This window comes from Lethenteron reissneri, chromosome 3 (genome assembly GCF_015708825.2).
Source record: "Lethenteron reissneri isolate LAM-NWPU_2019-01 chromosome 3, ASM1570882v1, whole genome shotgun sequence".
NCBI lineage: Eukaryota > Metazoa > Chordata > Hyperoartia > Petromyzontiformes > Petromyzontidae > Lethenteron > Lethenteron reissneri.
Genome location: NC_083781.1, coordinates 6712499 through 6739162, shown reverse-complemented (window position 1 = coordinate 6739162; position 26664 = coordinate 6712499). Strand labels below are relative to the sequence as shown.

At 45.8% G+C, this 26664-nt stretch overlaps 1 protein-coding gene across 3 annotated transcripts in view; it reads left to right on the top strand.

Moving 5' to 3' along the window:
• The window catches only part of LOC133345537 (centrosomal protein of 112 kDa-like), a 204157-nt gene that overhangs the window by 173537 nt on the left and 3956 nt on the right, over window positions 1-26664 (top strand). For all 3 annotated transcript variants that reach the window (XM_061556413.1, XM_061556394.1, XM_061556402.1), the window contains one exon: window positions 9294-9358. In XM_061556413.1, coding sequence (XP_061412397.1) covers window positions 9294-9358 — 65 coding nt within the window. The remainder of the gene's footprint in view (window positions 1-9293; window positions 9359-26664) is intronic.

Here is a 26664-nt window from a genome sequence, read left to right as displayed (position 1 = left end):
TGTATCAAGTGAGAGTGACGGTTCCACCTGAAGACGGAAGCTTGTGTTGCCTCCGAAACGTCGTGATTTGTATTTTATTTTTATTTGACTTTTATTAATTTAAATTTTTGACCTACGTGACTTTACCGAAAAAACCTAAGAATACGTCTTTGTCTCCCCAGCGGTGATGTTTACACACCGCCGCACTACCGTGCTCAGCTTGGGGAGGCCCTGGACCAGTGCAGATATTTGTCACTGATGTTGATGGTAAACAATAATCGAACTTGGGTTGCTGCATTTGTAGTGCAATGCACTACTGTTCCCCCCACAGCAACAAAGACAAAGATCCATAGTTTAGCTTTATCAGATTGTTGGGGCAAGTCCCGTTAGCGAAGGCCGGCACGGCACACGAGGCAATCGGTAACCAGCACCATGACAGGCCGCTTTTGTCGCTCCAGTGCTGATGTTTACACAGTGCACCGGATACTTATTTAATGTTTAGTCGTGACCGTGAATCGAATTTGAGACATTGGATTTGCAGCGCAGTGCGCTAACCACTGCACCACCACTCCAAAACACACATGGACAAACGCATATGAACACATGCACTGCATCACTTGTGCTCCCCACTGTGCCAACTCTTGTTGCGTTTCAGCCGCCCAGTGCTTCACTTGTTGTTGTGAGCATCACTCTGCGCCCTATCCTGTTGTTGGGACAGGACCTGACCCTAACTATTCTGTAGCATCCTTCACATGCCTCCTCAACAGAGGCCGATCTTGATACCGCTGATACCAGTCATCTGCATCTTTCCCATAGCGCATCCGCTGATCTTTTCTATAACCCGTGCCATGCACGTTTAGCCCCCTCTATCCTGCCAAACAGAAGCTGCTTGGGCATGCGGTGGCTGGGCATGCGGGCTACATGACCCAGCTAACGCATCCTTGCCTGCTGGAGGAACTGACTGATGGGAATATATTTTGATTTAAAGCTTTCGTGACTGCAGGGATTCATCTTCTTGGTCTTTCGGTAAAGTCACGTAGAAGGGAAGTAATACAATAATAAAAAAGAAAACATATGCAAATTATTTTGTCAAGGCGCCCTTCCCCCCTTCCAACCCAGCTTAAATATACGCTCCAAGCGTGGTGGTGTTTCATTCAGACGCTGTCTCCCCGACAGACCTGGTCTTCACCTGAGGACGGCTGCTTGCGTTGTGGCCGAAACGTGAGAATTATTTTATGTTTTATTTTTATTATTTTATTACTTCCCTTCTACGTGACTTTACCGAAAGAACCAAGCAGATGATGGGAATATGTTCAGACGTATCAAGGATCTGTGAGCTCCTCACACAATCCAGTTTATTTAAACTCTGGGTGGATCGTAGATAGGCCAGCCTGATTATTTCAAACCAGTACAGGTGTTCCTTTAAAGGGGAGCTACGTTTCGTAAGCAAAGAGAACGGCATAACTCTGGACGAGAAGACCCATGGCTTCATACGGAGCGATAGGCCAGTGACCTGAGTCCTAGCCGTGGCAAACATCAGTATCTCAACCGATCATGGGCCTCCCTTCATCCAACCTGCACTGACCAGCATGGAGAAGTATGGTCAAACAACTCTCATGATTCACACGGCAGTGAAGTGGTAAAGAGCTGGAACTTATTAACATTACAGTTAACATGTTACTTGGCCATACTAATTTTAACATACCCACTTCCTGTTACATTGGCATCATACTGAATGTTATTTATCTTGAAGCCATGGTCACTTGCTGAGCAATCAGTGTGACGACACATAATGTAGTCAGTACACATTTGTCCCTGCTGTACGTATGCATCAGTAGGTGCTTCTGCATGTAATTCTAATACAATGTTTTTTTTATATTATTGTACAGTACTAATTCTTTAGTGGGGGTTATATTAAAAATTAGCTGGCGGTACATCAAATTGCATATATTTCATATATACACGTATGTTGAACTTCTTTTGCACTATACATAGCTAACCGTGCTGATCAGAGGTGCGGGGGAAGGACAACAAAAAGCAGTTCGAAATAAATTAGTTTTAAATCTAGATTTAAAAGCATAGCTCCAGCGGCTTCCTAATTTGTGATACACGATTTGAGCAAAGTTTGTGAACCGCTGCTTCAGTGCGTGTGGTTTACGCGTTAATCTTACCGTTAAAAACAGCGGTCACCAACCCCCGAACCATCGCCGCGTATGCAACGAAACGTTTGAGCCCAGCAAGACGTCGCCCAGCACAGTAGCAGATACAAGCTAGCGCGCCGGACTACTTCATCCTTAGGCATTCATTGAAGCGTTTGGCGAAAAGTTCACGCGCGAAGCGTACTTTATTTATTTGAAGCGAGTTTGCACGTCTTCTTGGTTCTTTCGGTTATGTTTTATATTTATTTTTATTATTTGATTGCTTCCCTTCTACGTGACTTTACCGAAAGAACCAAGAAGATGAATCCCTGCAGTCACAAAAGCTTTAAATCGAGTTTGCACGTGCTAATGTTGGATTCCGCCATCTCTAAACTGCCTCGTTGCTCGTGTTGGCGCATCTCAAAGTGGGCGACCTCTGCCCAGCTGTCCAATCCCAGCCGCCACCCTTAACCCCAGAGATGAGTGTCATCAGACGAGGACCAAACACCTCATAGCGCCTCTTACAAAAATTGAGAAGCCCTGTGCTTAATCTGCACTCACACACACATACAAAGATCTCCCGTAAGTGCTATTTGCGGGGATATGAGGGGGTGGGTGGCCAGCACCACGCCCGGCCGCATTTGTCTTCCACATCAAGTATTAATTTAAGGCTTCGTCAGCCTAGGGTAGGCCCTGGAAGAATTTGACTAATTACCACTGTTAATGGACGTGAGCGGGAATGTAATTGGGGTCGCTGAGTTCGTAGCACAGCGTGCTAATCACTGTACCACCACTCCCCACATGTTCACACACATGCACACGCACAAACATGTACATAGCCATCTCCTTGCAGACACAAAAATGTGCAGACACACTGCAGTTTCACACAAATCTAACTCCCTTACAACATTAGCCCACAATCTCCAGGAAATTCGCACAAAAAACTACTCGAAACATAATTTTACCAAGTGAGATCCCGTCGAGATTCATACCATATAATTTTTAAAAAAAGTTTTGCTGGCTGGCTGGTGCACGGGCAGGCAAGTGAGCGGTGATGACGTTACCGCCGCACAGCGTTGCGACGAGTTCGTGCGGCGTGCTGAAGTCTCGCCCCCCACCCACCCTTCACCACCCACCCCCCACCACCCACCCTTCACCCCCCCCACCCACCCTTCACCCCCTTCCACCTACCCTTCACCCCCCCCCACCCACCCTTCACCCCCCCCCACCCACCCTTCACCCCCCTCCCACCCACCCTTCACCCCCCCCCACCCACCCTTCACCCCAGCCGTGGATCTCACGCTAAACCCCGGCTGTGTATCTGCACAAATGCATGGGCCCTGCCAGTGATTAGAGAGAAAAAAAGTGCCATAGCAGGCACGCATGGACTTCTAAAATAAGTGTGGTAGTTCTTTCACGTGTCCAAACATATGAAATGGCTCTCTTGCGTGACAGTCCCGTATTCGAGGAGTAAGTTGCCAGCACTTGAGGTCAGGATTCATGTGAACAATAATCCACAGTCCTTTTTCAATCCACTGCTGGATCGTGGCCTCCCCAAGGCAATCACGGGGGCTTTTTTCACCATACTTCACCACGCCGGTCAGTGTCAATTGGCGACAGGGTGCTCGGGAGCGATGCAACTATAACTTGACACCGATGTTAACCTTTGGCCAGGAATTTAACTCAGGCGAGGGACGGTAAAAATTTGCTGAAAATAAGAAAAAAAATGTGGGATATGCCATTAGTTTTAAATTTTATTCCCACCTTTAGAAACTAATGTTCTAACAGCATTGCCAGTGGTAAAAACATCCCACAGTAGTGCATGTGAAGTTTGCACGTTTCATATTTCATTGTCAAACCTTTTTTTATCGCCTGTCCAGCATTTGGTAAAACCCCCCCTGGCTGTTGCAAAAAAAACAAATAAATCTGGACAGGTAGCTGAAAGGTTGGCAGCCTTCACAAATGGGAGGTGTAACTTTCCCAACATTATTTAATACGCTGGATAAGGAACATATAATTATACCCAATTACACATGGTTGGGAGGTAACTCGCCACAGATCACCGCAACATTTTGCACTTAATTACCAGCGGGCAGGTGACCGTCGCACAGGTGACAACTCGAGCCACCTGCCCAAGAGCATATGGTGATCCCACCGCTATTCCTCGCCTCCCAGCCCTGCTTGCTGCCGACGCACCTGCGCGTGCCCGAGCGAGCGACGGACTGCAGATGCGCGAGCGGCGCCCGCCAAACCCCGCTCCTGGCTTTGACATCTCCCCATGGCCTTCCCCCGCCCCTCTCCATCCATCCATCCACCCACCCACCCACCGCCACCGCTGCCAACAACTGCCGAACCCAACCCAGTGGCCCCGGCGTGAGGTACTACGGGGATGTTGAGCCCCGGCCCACGCGAGCGAGGGAGCGAGAGAGCGAGCGGCGCTGGCAGCAGATGAAAAGCCCCACACGGCGGTCCCCGCCCTCCAGGCGGCACGCGGCGCTTTGTTGGAGTTGCCAAGCGCTGGCAGGGGCTTCTGAAACATTCCTCTCCTGGCAGAGAGCGGTGGATTAATATTAAGCGCGAGCTGCTCGTGTTTTTTTGGCACCGTGCGCGAGGCACAGTTAGGTTATACTTTACGCACCGCGAGCCTGCCGCCGCTGGTGCGTGTGTGCGTTAGGAGGGAGTAGGGGCTGGCGGTAGTGGTGAACGTACTGTGCTGGAAAGCTGGCCACTTTGGTTCGGTTCTTGGCATCGGCTGAAATCGTTGCCAAAAATCATAAACTTGTTCTGTGCCTCCCATAGGTTGATTCCGCCTTATGTGGGTGCCTGGTGCGGTGTGTAATCATCAGTACCGGGCAGACAAAGGTGTACTGTTAGCCACACCGCCCACTTATGTGCTGTTCTGGCCTGAATAGGTGCTCGCTAACAGAACTTGCCCCAACATTTTATGCAGGCTATAGGGGGGGGGGGTCTTTGTTCTAGTTTATTTTTTATAACAAATTGTGAGCCAAGGCTGTTCTGTTTTTTTTTACTCTCTGTCGCCTCTCACTCGCCCTACGCCTGCCGCATACCTCGCTGTTTATGGTGCAAAGGTCAGCTCCAAGGACGGGCAGTGTTAAGTGTCACAGATGTGTTCATCGATCGCCTTCCTGCATTCCAAGACTTTGGTTTCACAACTTTTCTTTAACGGCAAGACGTCATGTTTAACCCATTCATGCCGAAACGACCCACACGTACAGTATACGCGTCGCTGGTTTTTTCCGACCGAGTGGCATTGTTATTGGAGCGATTGACTCGTGATCAAACAGCGACCGAGTTCAAATTCCAGTTGCGGTGAGTCAACAGCAAGTTGAGCTTTGGAGCGACGAGCCCTCGGAACGGGAATGTGGAATTTACCCAACTGGCGTAGGGACACCGACAGAGATGATTGCCGCCCCACGCGCCTGAAACGGAGGGAGACACTCCGTTTTGGCTGTGACAATTATTTATTTGTATCTCTGCCTGCGTGTGCCTCGTCTATTAATGTAGCGTTTGATGACAGTGACGCGTCCTTTCATTTCAAGTGGGTCTTTGTGTGTTGTCCTCTATTTATTTAATTGTTCCACTGCTGATGCACTGCCTGGTTTTTTGGTGTTTAAATATTTTAAGAAGGAATTTCTAAGAAGGGCCGGTTCACGTGTGTGTTGTTTACATTTAACGTGTCTTGGTCTCACTGTGTTGGCACAGCCGTGCCGCAGTGCTAACAGACAACAAGGAACTCCACTGTGCATCCAACACATTTGCTGTGATGCGTAAACTTTAGGCCTCATGGCCAACGGCATATTGCTTGAAAATTTTACGGAACGCATTCCTGCCAAAGTCAAGGAACAAATTTTTTTCTTCTGCCGTTTGAAACTTATCAATGAAGCAGCCCTGAGCCAGTGGTGGCAATTCCACATTCCCAGGGCAGCAGATGTCATTTTTTCCAAAGGACAAACAATCTTGGCTTCCCGCAGAGTGGTACTAATTTCATTAAGCGACCATGATTTGAACTTGCGACCTTGTGATTGTGAGTCAAGTGCTTTAACCGATGAGCCACCTGGTTTGATAGCGGGTTCCTTTGCACTACAGAATTCTCCGAGTAACCCGTTGTGCTTAAGCAGGACTTTACATGACTTAACTGCATTATCTTCTTGGTTCTTTCGGTAAAGTCACGTAGAATGGAAATAATAAAATAATAAAAATAAAACATAATAAAATAATTCTCACGACGTTTCGGCCACAACGCAAGCGGCCGTCCTCAGGTGGAGAGCAGGTCTGTCGAGAAGACACGTCGTGATAAGAATTTTTTAAGAAACATCGTGAGAATTATTTTATTATGTTTTATTTTTATTATTTTATTATTTCCATTCTACGTGACTTTACCGAAAGAACCAAGAAGATGAATCCCTGCAGTCACGAAAGCTTTAAATCGAAATTTAACTGCATTAGAGAGGTTTTTGGAATGCTCAGAAATCATGTTCAACTACTTCATAGAATTAATCAACTGCAAAGTGCTCTGCTTCGAGTATCTCCTCTTCAAGAGAGCTATGTAATTAAAACAATCGGCAATGTACAGCTTACACTCGTTTCCTAGTATCATCTGAAGCTCTACCCTAAAATGTCAGCGATGCGAGGCGCCGGCCTGTAAATGGGGCGGAGCCACGTATTATTTAAAATAAGAGGTCTTCAAATGATGCGCAGGTCCCAGTTCACTGTCAGGACAAACGGAGCTCTGCCCATTTCGCAAATACGTTACTGATGCATCGTAGAAGTTCCCTGTACCAGGTGAAGCGTTACAAAACAAGCGGCATCGTTTAGCGTTTTGGGGATAGCCCCCTCGTCTCAGATTCTCACTTGGAGGTGGAAAGCTTCTGCAGACCGCCACTCTCGTTTGCTCACGTGATTTGTACGTGGGGCATTGCACGCTGGTCTCATATCCGTAGTGCCACTTTGTTTAAGAATGTCTATTAATGATTGTAAATGTGTCTCTCGGTACCTTTGCCAAGGTCTGCTTTTTCAAAATATATACCTAAGTGGTCTCTCGCAATATCGGTTCAATAAATATACAAAACGCACATCAGCTGAACACGCTCGTCATTTACACCACCTCAAAACGGAATAAGTATAACCCGTAAAAACAAAGTTTTTTACTATAAATCCTTTATATGCGTGGCAGCGAACTTAATATAAAGGATTTAAAAATATATTCGCCTGTGGAGGACGCGGGGATCGATCCCACGACCTTTGGCATGGGAAGCGAGGGCGCTACCAACTGCGCTACTCCGCCACGGCCTGTGGAGGGGTTACGCTCTGGGCTCTTATATTGTGACGTTCAGCCAAAGCCAAGAATGAGTTCTTTTGAATATATTTAAAATATTTTTTTTTGCTTAAAAAGTGTAACATTTTGGGAATTTTTTTTCACGAACATTTATTGTCTGGCACAACGAGTCTGTGTGGAAAATGTCAGCTCGATTGGATCACGGGAAGTGGGTTAAAAAACGACCGAAAGATTTGCACGGTCGTAAGCAAGCAAGCACGCAAGCAAGCAAGCAAGCATGCGAACTTAATATAAAGGATTTAAAAAGACGAATGCGGTATTCCCTCGTTATTCACGAACTTACGCGAATCGCATCTGGGACGCTACACGACTGCATCGAGAGAAAGTGATGAGATCAAGTGATGAGATGCAGTGATGGGATAAAGTTATGATGCACAAAATCATCATAATGTAAGGTCGGTTAATTTATGAACTTATTTAAAACGATAATAGTTATTTGTATTTACATTGTTGATTACAACCAATTGTTCGTGTTATGATATTTTTCATGTATTTAACAGCTTAGTTATGTATTTATGTAAGGTTTTAAATTAAATTGGCCAAGATCGTATCCGCAAAATTTGCTCTTCGTGAGCATCTCCGGAACGTATCCCTCGCGAATAACGGAAGGGATAGTTTAACACGTAGGAGGCTTTCGTGACGAACATCATCTATAATAGTTTTTTTTGGGTTAGATCGCGTAAATATATGAATGTGTCGTTAAAACCCGCCACCACCCGGCACAGCCAACTCGTAAGGGTTGTCACGTAAACAGAACGTGGCCAATTCGTCACTGTCACTAGTACGGTTGGTACGGCTATTTTAATACACACAATGGACAGGAAGACAAGATCAAAGGGCTCGCATAATGCACATGCATAATGAACGTTGACTCATTCATCTACCCCCCCCCCCCCCCGTCACTTTGGCAAGCGCGCAGAAGCGTGGTCACCACATTTATGCTTCTATATGAGGAACGAAACAGATGGACTTCTCCACAAAAGTGGCTGTCACCTGATGAAGCTAGTTGTAATTACTGGCGAAACGTCGTACTCTGATTGTAAATGTTGTGGCTTGGCTCTCCAACACACCTGTGTGCTGTACTAGTATACTACACTATACACTCCACTATACACTACACTATACACTACACTACTATACACTACACTATACACTACACTATACACTACACTATACACTACACTACACTCTACACTACCACTATACACTACACTATACACTAGTGCAGTATGACGAATTGGCCACGTTCTGTTTACGTGACAACCCTTACTAGTTGGCTGTGTCGGGCGGTGGCGGGTTTTAACGACACATTTTATATATTTACGCGATCTAACCCAAAATAACCTCTATTATGAACGAGGTTATACTGTGCAGCGGGCCTGACGTGTCGGGTAGTTAACCTTCTACACAGGAGAGAGGGCAGAGAGGTTCTTGTTTGGTTGTCCTAGATTTTAGTTTGATGTCCTTCCGATGATACGTATGGTGCGAACGAAGTTCAACACGCAGACATGCACACAATTAGCTGACTTTGCAGGGCAATTCGGTTTCTCCGTTAAATTTTTTCTCGTCGCGAAGAAACCCGCGTCCCCGCAACCCCCCCCCCACTATCCCCCCCCCCCACTATCCCCCCCCCCACTATCCCCCCCCCCACTATTCCCCCCCCCCCGTCCTTTAATGCGAGCCCCTTCAACCAGATGCACGGCACGCCATCTCCCACGCCGCAGTGCGTCTGCACCCGGGCGAGCGCCTCTGTTGACGTGCGTTTATTGAATATTTTATCGCCACTCGTTGTCTCCATTGTTCCCACTTGTGCCCCGCAGGTGGTCTCCTTGCAGAAGAGAGCAGCTGTTCTGCAGGAGGAGCTGTCATCCTGCCAGCTCAAGAGGTTTGTTGCAACTCCATTTAAAAATAACAACACAACACTGCTTCACCATGAAATCCGTACAGTCAAGTTTTCAGCGCTATGATTGAAAACGCGTTGCCGTTTGGCAGCCCGAGTGGATGAGTGGATGGAACCGTCAATGTCACCACCACCAACATCCATTACAGACGCCGTTATTACCACTGCTCTCAGCATCTCCTTCAGCATAATTCACACAATACAATGTGGATTTATATAGCGGTTGAATGCGACCGCATCTCAAGATGCTGTACAGAAACTGAGAGGGCTTCATAGGCAGAGAGGAAATAAGCAACGTCTTGAACCTGGATTGATTAAGGGCAGAGAGTCAACAGGCACGGATCACTTGTGGGGGGTGGGGGGGGAAGGGAGCTTCCAAATGATGTGGACAGCAAAAGAGAATGAGCAGTCTTCCGCCTGAACGGTATTTGGCTGGGGGCTTCGATAGAAAGCCTTTATTACGGGAGTGGAGGGTGGTGCGTAGAGGGGAGTAGAGCGAGATGAAAGGGAGAGGTGAAATGAGTCGAGTCCAGCGAGGGGTCTTGGTGACGGGGAGTGCAAATTTTAAATTAATCCAGGATGGGATTGGGAGCCAGTGGCGGCATTGGAGAGGGGCCTGTGTTGGGGCGATGTGGGCTCGCTTACGGATGCAGGTGAGAGAGCTGGCAAAACAGAATGTTGGAACATCTGGAGGTTGTAGATGAGGGGTTTAGGGAGGCCGTGGAGGAGTTGCAAGAACTCAAGTCAGGATGTGATGAAGGCGTGAGTGAGCCAAGTCACATTTATATTGTCTCGGTTCGTATTCGTTTTGTCTGGTGAACTCAATCTCGTTTGCTCCATCACCATGAATGTAACACATAGTGACACTATTTTCTCCTGACTTCCTGAAACGGTAGATAATGGATTTTCATACACACGAGCTTGAGAACAATTTTAAATTGCTCAGTCGATGCATTATTAAATGCCTATGTTTACCACCATTGTGGACATGATCACATGACACTGTTTATCTGCCATGGGCCAAATGTTGAAAATTGCCCCACAATTATTGAATTACTCGTAACCCTTGTGATTAGCAGTAAGGGGGAAGTCACTGTGTTTTGGTCCAAACCTCCTTCAGGCAGTGCCTTTGTCTGAAGAAGAATAATAAGAAAACGACGACGACGATGGTAATGATGATATAACACTTAGGGGTTCGGATCAAAGGCTGTCCGCTGGCTGAGAGACACACGGTGTTTTTTTTTTGAACACCGGAATATTTCAGCAAAGTGCATCGCATTCCACGGTTGATTGCAAGCACGTGTGAGGCCTCGGCAAATTCTGCTTCGGGCGCACAGGTGGAGGAAACTGCGTGTGTGTTTCTGTCTCCGTGCCATTTCAGCACCTGGACCCGTGATGTATTTATTGCAGTGTGAAGGTTTAACTGCGCACTTTTTGACATCATCCAAGGGCTGTTGTTCATGACTTTCCGACACGACATTTATAATTTCATCGAAGCCAAGCAATGGCAACTTGCGTATCGGTGCAATATCTTGTATATGCACATACCGCTTTACCAGCATTAACAACATTAATGCGTATCTCTATTGATAAGTTGTGCCTGCTGCTTAGAAAGGTGTTAGGATTTAACATCGCTTCGCAGACATAAATGCCGAGGCTTGCAGAGGCAGACTATGATACCATGAGAATTCCTGAGCCAGATCTAGGGCGCATTTAAGATTCTTAGGGTTTATTGTCAATGCCTGAGGCATAGTAATGGGGAATTACTTATTTGTTTATTATCTGCATAACTCGCTTAACTGCTGTTTTTAGCACAATACAACATACTATGGGTTCACGTAACATATGCAGTATATATTTTCACTCCACAGTAAAGGCATATTCACAGCAGGTGAGCTGTGAATGCTGCGTGCTGCCGAAAAATGCCGTAGCACTATATAACACACGACTGCATCTGCACTAATCATGTGGAGGAGCGCCGCACGTGGCGCAGGAAACTGCGCGCTCAGCTCAAGGGCACAAGGGCATTCCCTAAACCTGGCACCAAGGCCTTGCGGAACTAGTGAACTCGGCCGCATTTCAAGAAGCCAAAGGTCAAAGCATCTTGCAACTCAAACGGGCAATAGGGGCGGCACTCATCTTCCTTGGCGGCCGTGAGCCAGAGCGGCGAATTCGAGGGGGCCCAGTCGATGAACAGGCTGAGCGCTGGCGAGTTCCACCAGAGCGGTGCTTGTGCGTGCGACGATGCGCTGTGGCGACACCCGACCTGCCATTGAATTCACGGCAGTACAACATACACGCACACACATGGCGGCGAGTTTAGCTCTTTTACCGCGGCATCACCCAACCGGGTGATGGGAGTCGACCAGTGTTGCCCCGGTTTATATTTAGCGTGGTATTGAATGTGACGCACGGCCGCTGCGGAGGCAAGTTGTCACCGGATTGACAACGACCTTTTTGATGTGGAGTGTCCTCCCCCCCCCCCCCCGCGCGCTCGCCACGCGCACACTGAGGTGACAACCTCTGCCTCGCTCCCTCCCTCCCTCCCCTGAACTCGCTGTTGGCCCTCCACCGTAAAGACTGATCGGGCGCCAATACCTGCTGCAGAACTAAGTTTCGTAAATAAATAAACCGCACTACTTTTGCACGGCAAGAAACTACCTGCCAGGGCAGCCTTGATGTCACGCTTTGCGTATGGATTTTGGCCCTGGCCTCTCTCGACTGCAATAAAGACGCACAATCATAGATTGCTTAGACGCACAATCATAGATTGTGCATCTTAGCACTACCCCTATAGAGTGTCGTTTTTGGATAGGGTATTGCACTGAGTTGTGAGGGGGTATATGGTAGTTTTCAGAGTTTTTCTTTAGTTTCCCCACTCAGGCCTCCCCCCGCCTCCAGTATTTCCAGCCTCCCGTAGTACTTGGAAACTGCGACTGGCAAGTCTGACCACTGAGCGTTTAACGCGCTCATCACTGAACCAGTTTACACAAAGCTAACGGTCCAATTCTTGGATCCGCCTGATAACTTTCAGCGGGGGATTATCAATTTGCACCGGCTGTCACGCACACGTGACTGCTGCAGAGATGTTTGACATTATTATTGTTAGAGGATGCCACAGTGTGTCAGCGTGCCAGTCCCAATCGTGCCCCCATGACGAACACACGTTTGAATCCTCCATTGTGTTCCTCTGCCTTTGGAAGGTGTTCAGATAGCTGCTTCGTGAGGCCATATGCTTGATTCATTATGGAGTATTAGCATTTATATTGGCTTTCAATATGGCCATGTATCTACAGGCCTTGTTGGTCCTTTGTTGTGTGCATGTACCCACATTCTTTGCCAGATAGTTTAATTGTACATTTTCTGCACGATTTTCCATGGCTTGGACTTCAGAGACATTTGCATGGCATGAATGTGTTATGATTTATGGTCAAAATATTGATGTAGCTGGTATGTTGCGTGATGTTATTAAATATTATTAAATGCCGAGAGTTTCGTGAGGGATTTAAAGCCATACAAATGCGAAATCCTCTCAAGGTGTTTCATAAAAGTCCTAAAGAAACCGAAGCTATTCATTCCCCCAATGTTTCCGCTTGCTAATTTAATTCCACGTTGTGCTGATAAAAGGCAGCGTAATGGAATGAGACACAGTCGAATATTGGCCAACATATCCAGCACATATGTAATGTTAATTTTGCTCGTGGAACATTATGGCTTGTTGAAAAGTAAAGTTATCCACGGGAACAGGTGTTCAGTTCTCTTTACCATCCGCTCGATCGTGGCTTTTTAAAATTGTAACGTTTAAGCGCCGCTAATGTGACGCAGTCCTCAACGCGATATTAAGTTTGTGCCTGACTGTCGAGTATTTCCATGGAACTCGATCCTTGGCGAGTTCAGAGTTTTATTTCATTTTTAAATCAACTACGGCTGCTCTTGTTATTGCCTCACCAAGCCATTGACGGCCTCGCAGTGAAGTGCACTGGCTCATAATTCACATCTCCCCCCCCCCATTGGTGAATGTTTCCACTCGCGTAAAAAGCGGCTGCGAATCGGTCAGTTATTCAGCTCGTGGGTAATTAGTGTGCCACTGGCGTGGCCTGTTCGTTTGTGGCATTTTCGGGTCATCGAGAAGATTCGTGGTGATTGCTTTTGCAAAACGAAGGGCTTACAATCGTTTCAACTTGTAAAACGCCGCACAGTACGTATGTATAATAGAGGGGTTTTTTTTAGGTAGATCGCGTAAATATATAAATGTGTCGTTAAAACCCGCCACCACCCGACACGGCCAACTAGTAAGGGTTGTCACGTAAACAGAACGTGGCCAATTCGTCATTAGTACGGTTGGTACGGCTAATTTTATACACACAATGGACAGGAAGGACAAGATCAAAGGGCTCGGATAATGCACATGCATAATGTACGTTTCCTTCTTTACTCCCCCCCCCACTTTTCGAAAGAGTGCAGAAGTGTTGTCATCACATCTACGCCTCTATATAAGGAACGAAACAGGTGGACTTCTCCACAATACTGGCTGTCGCCTGATGAAGCTAGTTGTAATTACTGGCGAAACGTCGTACTCAGGTTGTAAATGTTGTGGCTTGGCTCTCCAACACACCGGTGTTGCTGTACGAGTGACGAATTGGCCACGTTCTGTTTACGTGACAACCCTTACTCGTCGGCTGTGTCGGGTGGTGGCGGGTTTTAACGACACATTCATATATTTACACGATCTAACCCGAAACAAAAAAACCTTATGGATGATATTGGTCCCGAAAGCGTACGTGTTAAACAGTATGTATGTTGAACTTCTTTCGCACCGTACGTAGCCAACTGTGCTAATCGGAGGTACAGGGAAAGGACAACTAAACGAAAAAATGTATTTTCAAATAAAAAAGTATTAGCTCACCCTCGAAGAGAGATTGACCCGCAGGCACGAAGAACCACAGACAAACGGGAAAGCCGCCAGGCAGCGAGCTGGCACCAACAATTGCCCAAGCTTAGCGTTCCCCTATATACCAAGATGTTTTCAGCCAATTAACGAGTGCTTACTTGTGGGAGGAAACTGAAACACGTGATAAAACCCACGCACGTGAGGTGGTAAAACTCAGTATTCGCATCAGTCACATTCAAGTGTTGTACCCCTTAACACTGGGGCCATAGGACAACTTTCAGCTTTGCTGGTGGCCGTGAGTCAGTGATATAGATACAGCATTCCTATGCCACAAACACGTGTTAGTGTAGAATGCCTGATGGGATGAGTCAACTCTTAATTGTTTTTTTTTAAACGTGCAGTTTAAAAAAAAAAACTAAGAGTTCAATGCTCTCATAACATTTGTCACCAAACCGAATATGATATAATAATACCATCCTGTAATGCTATACACCATATTTAAGTTAATAATGAACAGGCAGGAAGTTTGCCTTTTGGCCTTCCAGACTAATGTTGTACCAGCAGCATTTCTAGACAAACTCTGGACTGATTTCAACTTTCAGGTCTCATCGGCAGAATCAGGCTTATTAACGGGGTCCATGCAGCGCAAGGACAGAACATCTATAGGTTGGATGATCATCGATAATTTATAATCAAACAGGAAGTTCATTACCCAAGATCCTCTACAGCACGCAATACGCTTTACAAAGTTATCATCCTTTATGCGTAAAGTATATTTAATATAGTTATCCCTGCTTTCCCCTTCAATCATCAACAGTTAAACTTGAGGATTATGGATTGCAGATTATGGCTTGGATTAGCGGTTTGTGGGTAGTGATAGAAGTAAAGTTAGAGGTTATGGTTTAGGGGTTCAAATCGTCGCCAAAGGCCAAAGATAAAAGGCGAATTAGCCGACGGTTTACGCAAGTTATCCAATTTTCGAGGTGGCACGAAAGCGGTCGCGATCCAAAATAAACGTTTGACTTTCACGGCACGTGCCCTCACTGAAATGAAAGGCGCAAACTTTTTTTTGGAATTGTCGTGGTGACTTTCTAAATCTGCGTGGAATGACGTTTGACAGTTGGTGACTTGAGGCCCGCGCTGTGTGTTCTTGCCGATCCTTGGTATGCTGTGAGCAGTCCCCCCTTGCATTGCCTGCAACTCAACCTCACTCCCGCACGCAGTGTTGGGGAGTTTTGCATTACTCTAATCAGATTACTGAGCTTGCAATCTCATTCCAACTCCCACTCCACGATTTCCAACTACCCCCCAACCCCACGATGATTAACCCTTTCCCGTTTCGAGACGACCGCAAGTTGCAGGGTGGGGTCCCACCGCTGAATCTCGGGGCGCGCAAGCGACTCGGCATTCATTTGATTTAGAGAGGCATAGCGCCGCTGTTTTTGAAGACGTTGTGCTCACCGCAGAAAACTATAGCGACACGACCGCACTCTTTGATAGCTGGCGCCAAAATATGCCACGCCCTCCCACATGGCCTTATACTTCCGATTCTATTCGGATGACGTACACTTTGACCCAAGAATGGATAAATATTTATTGTCTTTTTTTATTGTATCTCGTTTTTTTTCTCGTTTGTACATTTTTTTAAAATCTCGTTCCATTAGCCTGAATGTAAAGTTATAATATAACTTCAGAATCGGAAGCTTTGTTTAGACAGCAGGAATCTGATGAGCTAGAAAGCTCTTTTTCACAGATGTCCGGTCGGGGTGGGTCAGCATGTTATTTGTTTATAAGATGCCATTTTTTCTGATGTAAGCTTCCGTGCATGTATCGTATGCATAATAATATATTTTAATACTGATAGGAACCACCTGGTTCCACCAGCCCACAGGGGATTATTGTGTCCGTCCGTCGTGCATCCAAAAATGGGAGGGGTGGGGCTGGATGGAGAGGGGAGGGTGGGGAGGGGCTGGGTGGGGGTGGGGCTGGGTGGGGGGGGGGGCTGGGTGGGGAGGGGCTGGTCACCCCGTGGTGCCCTTATAAAACTCAACGTTTAACCTACTCACGCCGGCTTGTGCCCGCCCTCACAGTCGGACATATTTGCGGAATACACCACGCCGCCGTTGACCCTGGCCATTGACCGAGCAACCCAACGTTCCTACCAGCTCCCTCCGCAGGAATGTGTGTTAATCGATACATTGTTAAAATGCCGACATTAACCAGAGCAAGTGCTAGTAATCTCTTGGTTTACTATTGCAGAACTATATTTAGTGTTTAATCGCATTACCATTACTTAACACTTGACAGTTTACGACTGTTTAACAATTACTTATTTTTAGAAAGAAAAAAAACTTTACACATTAACATTGTCTGCTGTCATCTATCCGCTGCTGGATGAAGGCCTCCAGTAGCCGTTGCCCATATCTCACGGTCTCGTGATGCAGCGATCCATCGAGCTCCTGTGACAGCAACACCGATTGCTCCGCTCCGTCTCCGTGGTGTCACGTGCTATCGGGCGCTGGCGTTCTCCCGACTTTGGCTGCCACTTCGTCGGATGATTCCCCGAAATGAAGAAGGGGGCGGGCAGGATGGGGGAGGAAACGATGGTGCTAGCAGCTCTCGTTAATTTGACGACAGCAGCAGCAGCCTAGCTCAATTAAACGAATGTGTTACATTTAATGGTTAACTAATCACGTTACGTTATGATACAAAATATAAAATCGGTCATTACGCGACTGAAAAGTGCTGAGTAACTGAATATATACTCTTAGGTTTTTTCGGTAAAGTCACGTAGGTAAAAATAAAATTTAAAAATTACTGAAAGTAATAATAGAAATAAAATAAAATAATAAATCACGACGTTTCGGAGGCAACACAAGTCTCCGTCAATCTAGAATTAACTGAATATGGGTGGCCCACGTGACTGTTTTGTGCGTTTAGTTTGTTGTCCTTCCCCGCACCTCCGATTAGCACGGCTGGCTACGTACGGTGCGAAAGAAGTTCAACGCATACGCAGGAGGCGATCAGTCTGCGTTGTCAAGGTGTTCCTTTAAAATGCATAGGCACCATTAATCGTGGCTTGGCGCCATAAATCACCACGATGATTTGCAGACGTTTTACCTAAAGGGACGCATGGCGGCTGATGAGCATGGAAGGCATTGTTGTGTCTACGTGTGGCGGGAGCTGAACTCATGTCCCGAGGCTTGCAAGGCTAACACCTCGGTCCCACGAGTCATTGTGCTGAGAAGGGAAAGCACAGCTTTTTTATTATTATTACACGTTTTATTTAACTCTGTTGTCGTATCCTCAAAAAATCTTGTAACTCAATTTTTACCCGCTTCCCAATGTGCTATCGACTGCAAACTTGGTATACTTATGTCATACTGATGACAAGACTATATTCTATCATAAAAAAAATCAATAACATATTTTAAAACATTCTTTTACACGCTTTTGATAAACTCACTCTGTTGTCGTATCCTCAAATATTGTAACTCAATTTTCACCGACTTCCCAATGTCGTATCGACTGCAAACTTGGTATAGGTATGTCATACTGATGACAATACTATATTCTATCATTAAAAATAAAAAAATATAAATTTTAAACGATCTTTTTTATATGTTATGTTTCGGCTTGGGTCTAATTGTCCACGTTCAACTGACGTTGGCTATATATCACCACTGCCCCTTACGTTATGGCAAGCTTCGCGGCAACTTCCTGGAGTCGTGGAGTTCTTCCATTACGAGTAGGGTACATTTCATTAAAGCGTGTTTTTAAAAAAAGTTTTTTTTTTTAATATTACTCATTTTAAGGGCAGGTGAGAAAAGCCTCTTCTGAGACGATGTTTCTTGTGGGGCACCTGGGTGCGTGCCCTGCACCTTTCTCCCCCAGGCGTCCTTTGCCAGCTGCTTTTGAACTGGTAGTTAGGTCGTGAGCAAGTGAGATGCTTTTGAGAATATCGAAGCCGAGAACGGGGCAGCATTATGAATGCCAGAAAATCCAACACGCGTGTTGGATTTTATATGAAATACATGTGCGGTGTGTGTATGCTGTGTGTACAGTAAGTACTGATACGAGTTCAAACCGTGCCCTTCACCATCTTTGTCTAGAATTGTAAAAACAGTACGTGTGTATCTTCTTGGTTTTTTTGGTAAAGTCACGTAGAAGGGAAGTAATAAAATAATAAAAATAAAACATAATAAAATAATTCTCACGACGTTTCGGCTACAACGCAAGCAGCGGTTAAATCGAAATTTAGTACGTGTGTAGTTGCGTGTGCACAGGCATTTATCAATCCACTGCTGGATGAAGGTTTCCACACCCCACAATTATTGTGTTTTCATTTTTCATATTCTTAGGTTTTTTCGGTAAAGTCACGTAGGTAAAACATCAAAATTAATAAAAAATAAAATAAAGATCACGACGTTTCGGAGGCAACACAAGTCTCCGTCATCAGGTGGGACCGTCACAGCCAGATTAGCTGCATCAAGTGAGGCAATGATTCAAGATGTAATCCCTTAAAAGCGAGTTGAGGGGGGAGGAGAGGGGGGGGGAGCTCATCAGAATGTGGTAGCCAATGAATGGAACGTATCGGGAGGGAGGGGGGCGGGGCCAAAAGCTGGTCAGTGTGGGTTGTGGAAGGGGTGGCCCAAGACTGGTTGAGATATCAGAATCAAACTTAGGTGCAATGTGCCAACCAATGTGCCTATCACTCCACGCACAGCTGTATATGTGTGGTGTGTAGTCGTTAGCGCATTGTGCTACAAACCCAACGACCTGGGTTCGATTCACTCTCACGGCCACCACCAGTGACGATTATTTGAACCAGTCCTGGACTTCCCCTAGGTCGACTCAGCCTCAAACGAGTACCTGGTGTGACGTTCAAGCATCGCCACTAGAAAGACAAAGGCGGCCGGTCGTGGTGCTGGCCACCCCCTCCTTGTTTGCTGTGCCGGCCTTCATAGGTGCTCGCTAACAGCACTTGCCCCAACAGTCTGTTCAGGATATAAGGGGGATCTTTGTCTTTATGTGTATACAATATATATATAAACATAAACTAGACTTGTGCCGTCTTTAGGTCAACTTGGTATGAAATGAATATTGGCGAAGTGTGTAAACACTAGGGAGACAAAGATAGCCAGATGTGTGAGGTCCTACCTCATCATCATGTTATACGCTGGCCTTAATAGGTACTCGCAAAGACCTCGCCAAACAGGGGATGACTGGCCAGTTGGCATTGTGGTTGGAGCGATTGACTCGCTATCCTAATGTAATAACAGTCTTGAAGACGACTTCTGGAATCGGTCCTTTTATTGACTTAGGGTTACAATTACTCCCCGCTGCTGATAGGCAACGTGAAGTGGACAGATGGACCGAGAGAGACGCACGGCCACGTGGCAACTCGGAGCCCCGCTCGCGCGTGGCCCCTTCCTTCCTCCGTTCCTCGTCTGACCACGTGTCGTTCTTCTCTACCCCTATTTAATACCCGGGTCACGTGGTACGCTTGAGCCAATCCTCGTTAGCCTGCGTCGAATCTTCTAGGCTCCCTCGTCAACTCCTGGGACCACGCCCCTGACTCATCTCCCCATTGGCTGAGGCCAAAGCCAGCAGAACCAATCTCCCTAGCTGTCACCTCTCCATCACGTCAGGGCCACGCCCCCAGGCTTCCCCCCATTGGCTGTAGACCAGGACCAGCAGAGCCAATCACCATGACGAGTTGTAACACGTCAGTGAGCCGGATATAGGCTCATATTACACTAAGGTTGAGAGTCAAAATGCAATTTGTAGAGGTAACTCAGCCTATCGTCCTTTGAATGTCAAAGAAATGAAAAATGAGCACCACAATAAAATGAGTACCGAACAAAAACGGTGACCGCATCGCGTGCTTTCAGGCGTGCTTCTGCGGCCGTCTAAAACGCTCTTCCTTTCACTCTTCTTCTTGCGTGTGGCATTCATGGGAACTGCGAAAGATTGCAAATTGATGTCGAGATTTGACATCCATTCGACTGCTTCAAGAGTAGCCGCATGGATTTGTTTCAGATCGCCGTTGAATGATCCCATTGGGGCAGTCGTTCACGATGCGTTGCACGTTCTGAGATGTCGCACCATAGTTACGAACTGGACTCTCGTTAATTTTCCGTTCATGTAGAAAGTGTCCACATCTTCCACGGAGACGCGATATTCGGAAGTGACTGGAGATTTGCACTTTTAAATCGAGATTGAACACTCACACTCATTTTTGTGTTTATTTTGTTGTCCTTCCCCCGCACCTACGATTATCACGGTTGCGAAAGAAGTTCAACATACACACATACACTTTGTGAGAAGTCGACATTGCTCAACCTATGGAGGGACTGACCACTGGCTTGGGAATATGGAATTTCACCGCCACTGGATCAGAGTTTGCAACGGAGATGAGCGTCGCTCCACTGCTTGTTTGAGATGGGAGACACCCACGTGGATAGCAGTGTACAGTGTTCGGAAAAAAAATGAATTGTTTAAAAATCTCAATGTTATATATTTAAAATTCAAAGCATTGTTTAAGACTCTTGATCATGTGTCTATCCTCAGATGCGCTGCTCACCTGCCCACAAGTGTAGGCTCTCAATACGGGGCAATTCCTTTTTGGCGGGGGTGTTTGCATCCTTCATTGCGGAGTATTCTATTTGTTATTAGTAGTATTTATTGCATACTTTGCCCGTCCAATGGTCGACATCTGGTAAATGCAGAATTTATGTATCAGCACATCAACTTGTAATTTCTTAAATGCAATCCTTGATCTGAGAATATTTATTTAATATCACTTTTTTGCAAACATTCATTATTTAACGGTCTTATATTTGCATAGTACTCATTACAACGTTGCTCTAAAATACGGCACGTTTTAAGAGCAGTTGCCCTCGAGTTGTATACACACCTTGGCAGTTCATTCATTATAAAAAATGTGTAAAGTGAACAAATTAAACTTAAAAAACGAGGGATGCTCAGAGGAATACGAGAATATATCAAAGTGAGGGAGAGGGAGAAGCCTTCAGTTTCCACCAGAAGGACGACACCGACGACGATATGCGGCGCAGTGAGAGAAGAGGAGGGAGTGAATACCCTCTACCCACGTGATTCTCTTAGTGTTTAAAGGTTTATGAGTAGGCGCTTACAACAACAAAAAATTCCCCATCCAGGTAACGTTACTTTTCCTCCCTCCGTTATCCGGAGGCTCGGAGCCACTGACATAGTGCACTCTCTCCGGCAGCCATCGCTTCAGCTGAATGTACGCCCCACTGTTCGTCAACTTCTTCCCATCGTCGTCTAACCCACGTGGTTGTGGAGGCACTCGAGGAGGAGGAGGATGATGAAGTGGTCTCAGGTGTGAAAAGCAGCAGAAATTTGGAGAACTCGGAGTGCGAGTATGTATGTGTTCTGTAGAACTTCTTTTGCACCCTACGTAGCCAACCGTGCTAATCGAAGGTGTGGGAGTGAGAGGAGTTGGGCGGGGAGGTAGGCCATGAAGGATGAGTTTGGCGAGAAGATTTTATTTTAGGTTGGGGATGATTTTATTGAAGTTGTGTGTCGTGACAGACTGAGGGATGACACGAGTAGGTGGTGGGGATGTCACGAGGACGGGCCGCCAGACACGAGAATGCCATTCGTGATTTGATCAACCTTTTCGTCGGGAGCGCGTTGTCCACACTTGGCAACTGATGGAAAGGTGCAGGAGGCTGGGTTCTCGGGGCCCAGGAGGGACTTCACAGTTATTGACAATGGATTGAGTGAGACTAAAATCTAAAATCCGAACCGTATATCTTCACGTGATTGCCTCGTATGCTCACCATACACTGCTGTCAGTTTCTCATCCAGGTCTCTCAAAAAAAAGAGACCGTACGTCTCAATGGGTTTCCACCTGGTGGAATTAATATGTCGGTAATAGTCACAGTTGCTGCCGTAAAGTCACGTAGAAGGGAAAATATGAAAACAATGTTTATTATATTTCGATTTAAAGCTTTCGTGACTGCAGGGATTCATCTTCTTGGTTTTTTCGGTAAAGTCACGTAGAAGGGAAGTAATAAAAAATAAAACATATTTTTATTATTTTATTATTTCCCTTCTGCGTGACTTTACCGAAAAAAACAAGAAAATGTTTCTTATTTTATTACTTCCCTTCTACGTGACTTTACCGAACGAACCAAGAATATGAATCCCTGCAGTCACGAAAGCTTTAAATCAAAATTTATATCGGTAATAGTCACAGTTCCCGGCTACAAACGCTTTTCCCCGACCTTGAACTGAAACTTCTGCCGAGCGAGGGCATTGGTTGGCAATGGGTCACCGAAGCAAAATCACGAATGGGGTGGAACGAATTGAATATTTAATTGGCATCTTAAACTTAGGACCTACTCAGTTTAACACGTAGGCTTTCGCGACCAATGTTATTCATAATCAACGTTTTTGGGTTTAGATCGCGTTATTTATAAATGTGTCGTAACCCTCCACCACCCGACACGGCCAATCAGTAAAAAAGTGTCACGTTGACAAAAGACAAATAGTTCACTGCTTTAGCCCACTGGTGTGTTGAAGCCACAACATTTACAATTTCAGTACGACGTTTCGCTGATAATTGCATCCAGCATGGCGAATTGCCCGATGATGCTGGATGCAATTACCAGCGAAACGTCGTACTCAAATTGTAAATGTTGTGGCTTCAACACACCGGTGGGCTAAAGCAGTGAACTATTTGTCTTTTGTCAACGTGACACTTTTTTACTGATTGGCCGTGTCGGGTGGTGGAGGGTTACGACACATTTATAAATAACGCCATCTAAACCCAAAAACGTTGATTATGAATTAGGACCTACTGTTTTGAGGATGTGAATAACCCCGTGCTATTCCGTTGCATGGGAATGATGTTGAAGTGGTGGAGGTTGTACAAAGATCCGGACTCGTGCCGAGTAGCCGAGGGAATGTGTGAAGGTTATTAATTGAGAGGGCACAGCATATCCCTTACTCTTTGTTTCTTTCGGTAAAGTCACGTAGGCATAAAATAAAATAAATCACGACGTTTCGGGCGCAACACAAGCGGGCTTTCCCACCTGATGACGGACGCTTGTGTTGCGCCCGAAACGTCGTGATTTATTTTATTTTCTACCCCACGTGACTTTACCGAAAAAACCAAAGAGTATGGATTCCTGCAGTCACGAAAGCTTCAAATCAAGATTGAGCATATACCTCGTAGTTCTCTATCCATAAATTGGGGAGTAGCTCCCCCTCCACGCGTTCTATGTTCCAAGGCGCATCGTTACCAATGTTGGGTTGATTTCTGGGCCCACAAAAAAACACGTTAATGCTCAATAAATGTAACCTCCGGCATTTACCAAACTTTACACTTGCGCAATGACTAAAACACGTCTTCATCTCTCCAGGGCTGAGCATCCATCGATCCAGCAGCATAAAAAAAATGCCTTCGGAGTACATATCAATAAACAACCACACACATTCATAATAAAAGCCGGGTTTTTTTTTCCTTTTTTAAACTAAAGCAAAATGTAATAAGGAAAGAAAGATGATTAATCACTTCGTGCGGTGTAATTGTAAACTTGACGGCGTGGTTAGTTAGCGAGCCAAAGCCGACGGGTTCCAACCCACCCCTCCTCCTCCTCCCGCGCGCGTGCACGTCGCGACACGCTCGTGCACGTTGTGACGATGCGAACGCGGTTTGATGTTGGAGCTGTTTGTCCGACACGCGCTGTCGGCGGAGGGTGCCGTGGGCGTGGGGAACGGTGGGAGGAGGAGGAAGGGGGGGGGGGTGCACGTGGAGGCTGGGTGGGGGTGGTGGTGGTAGGGGAAACCTGGGCCACTTTGCAAGGCATTGTTTCGTCCAGAAAACATTTTTTGCTGGTGAGCCGATGCCGGGACGCTCCCAAATCCTATTACCGGCCACATCAAAGTGGTGGGGGGAGGTGGGGGTGACACGCCTTAACAGCAAAGCTTCGTCAGCAACTAAGTTTTTGTTTACAGTACGCAGCGTAATCCAGTTTTAGTTGGAGGTTTGCTGCATCTGCGGGTCCTGCGGATGCATTTCCTCCGCAAGTGTTGGGGGGGGGGGGGTAAGGGAGCGAGGGAATGAGGAGGTGTAATAAAGAGGATATTGTACATCTTTTTGGTTCTTTCGGTAGTCACGTAGAATGGAAACAATAAAATAATAAAATAAAACAAAATACAAAAATAATATCTTTTATTATTTTTATTGTTTCCATTCTACGTGACTTTACCGAAAGAACCAAGAAGATGAATCCCTGCAGTCGCGAAAGCTTTTCATCCTCTGTGTCGGTTAGATCAAGGAACAATGGTCGGCTCGTGTAAAAGCTTTGCATGCGTCTAAGTGATCCTATATACATTTACGTGGTTAGCAAATCAATATGAACTTAAGAAGAGAAAAAAGGTAACCTCTCGCTCTGCTGAGCCTGTTCGCGTGCGTGTTGCAGCGACCTTGCTTTGAGCATTCGATTATTAAATGGTACGCATGCCGGAGGATGTGTTGGTTGTTTTATTTCTTTGTTTCTCCACAACCAAACCAATATGCCAGCGATTTAAGATCACTTCAAATGCATCAATGTCTTTCATTAACAAGGATTCGGTTTTTTTTACACCACGTATCATCACGCGACGGGGGTTTGATGTGCATTCTATACTCCAGGCACCTAATTACGGCTTATCACTCAATCGTGGAGCTGAATTGGGTTACTCTTTTTTTCAATTACGGCGACTCGTTGGTTTTAAGCACGCCCCAGTCGATTGAGTTTTGCTCATAGCTTCTTTTTAGGCGTAAATATTTCACGTTGCATATTTTATAAATAGGTCTCAATTATTACGCAGCAGAGGAATATCATCTTATTGGTTCTTTCGGTAAAGTCACGTAGAAGGGAAGTAATAAAATAAAACATAATAAAATAATTCTCACGACGTTTCGGCCACAACGCAAGCAGCCGTCCTCAGGTGAAGACCAGTTCTGTCGGGGAGACAGCGTCTGAATGAAACACACAATTCAGACTGTCTCCCCGACAGACCTGTTCTTCACCTGAGGACGGCTGCTTGCGTTGTGGCCGAAACGTCGTGAGAATTATTTTATTATGTTTTATTTTTATTATTTTATTACTTCCCTTCTACGTGACTTTACCGAAAGAACCAAGAAGATGAATCCCTGCAGTCACGAAAGCTTTAAATCGCAGTAGAAGAATACTCAAGAAGGATTTTGTGTTGCGATGCTTGTTTGACGGCGCTGCGTATTTTCTAAGTGTGTGCTAGAAAGAAAAGAAGCGAATTCTGTATTCATGTTTACCCTCCTAGCCATACACCGTCGTCCAATTTGCAGGAGAGTTTTGTTATTTTCGTTGAATAAATAACAGCACAAGCGTCCAGGTTTATGTCCTCTGGGACAGTACTGTGAACAGCACATTTTCCTTTTCAGGCTAAGTCGAACAATTGAAGTGCGCACGTGCAAGTCAGAATTTTGCGTGTGCCAAGAAAATTGTCCGGTTGAATGATTAAACCTCTTAACAATGTTCGATTGATAATTGTCAAGTTAAAGTTTCGTAAGCTCAAAGAACGATGGAACAGCACTCATTAACTAGTGGTGTAAATATCACATCGTCACGTGGGCTATTGTTTATGCAGGATAACTTATAACTGTTGACTTCCCACAAAGTGGTACTCACTTTATCGACTGTAAATGGATGATGGGCTGTCAAACACCACATTTCCGCAAGTGGACTCATCCCGCGATGGCGAGATGTTTACTACCTCGCCTGGTATACAGGAGGTCGTGGGTGCAATCCCGACCCTAACACCTGTGTATTTGGAGTTTGCATGTTCTCCCTGTGGTCAGTTGCCAGATTAAGCTAGTGCGGGGCCTGTAGCATATGTTATAAAGGGGCCCTAAATAAATATAAAAAATATATATTAAAACAAATTTAAATTTCATAGTAAAGTAATTGTATTTTTTCATTTTCTATACAGCCAGATAATACGGAAAAAAAATCGCTAACCTTAAACACCCAGTCGTTCATAAAAGTTGAAAGCGGTATAGTACTATAGTAATAGAGCAAGTGCAGAATCACTGAACCGGAATTGATAGCTTGAAAGTATTTATCGCGGGGCCCGTAGCATATGCTACTTTTGCGACTACGATAATCCGGCACTGCCTGTGGTCGTGTGGATTCTTCTCTGGGTCCTCCGGTTTTTCCCTCCACATTTAGAAACATGAATTTTTCAGCATTTGGCCGCTACAAGTTTACACGTGATAAGCTACTACGCTGAGCTATGATTTGTGACCGGGTCGCTTCTGAAAAAGAGCTCTATAGTAGGCCTTACCTGGTCAAATAAAACACAGTTTAGTTTAATGCACACA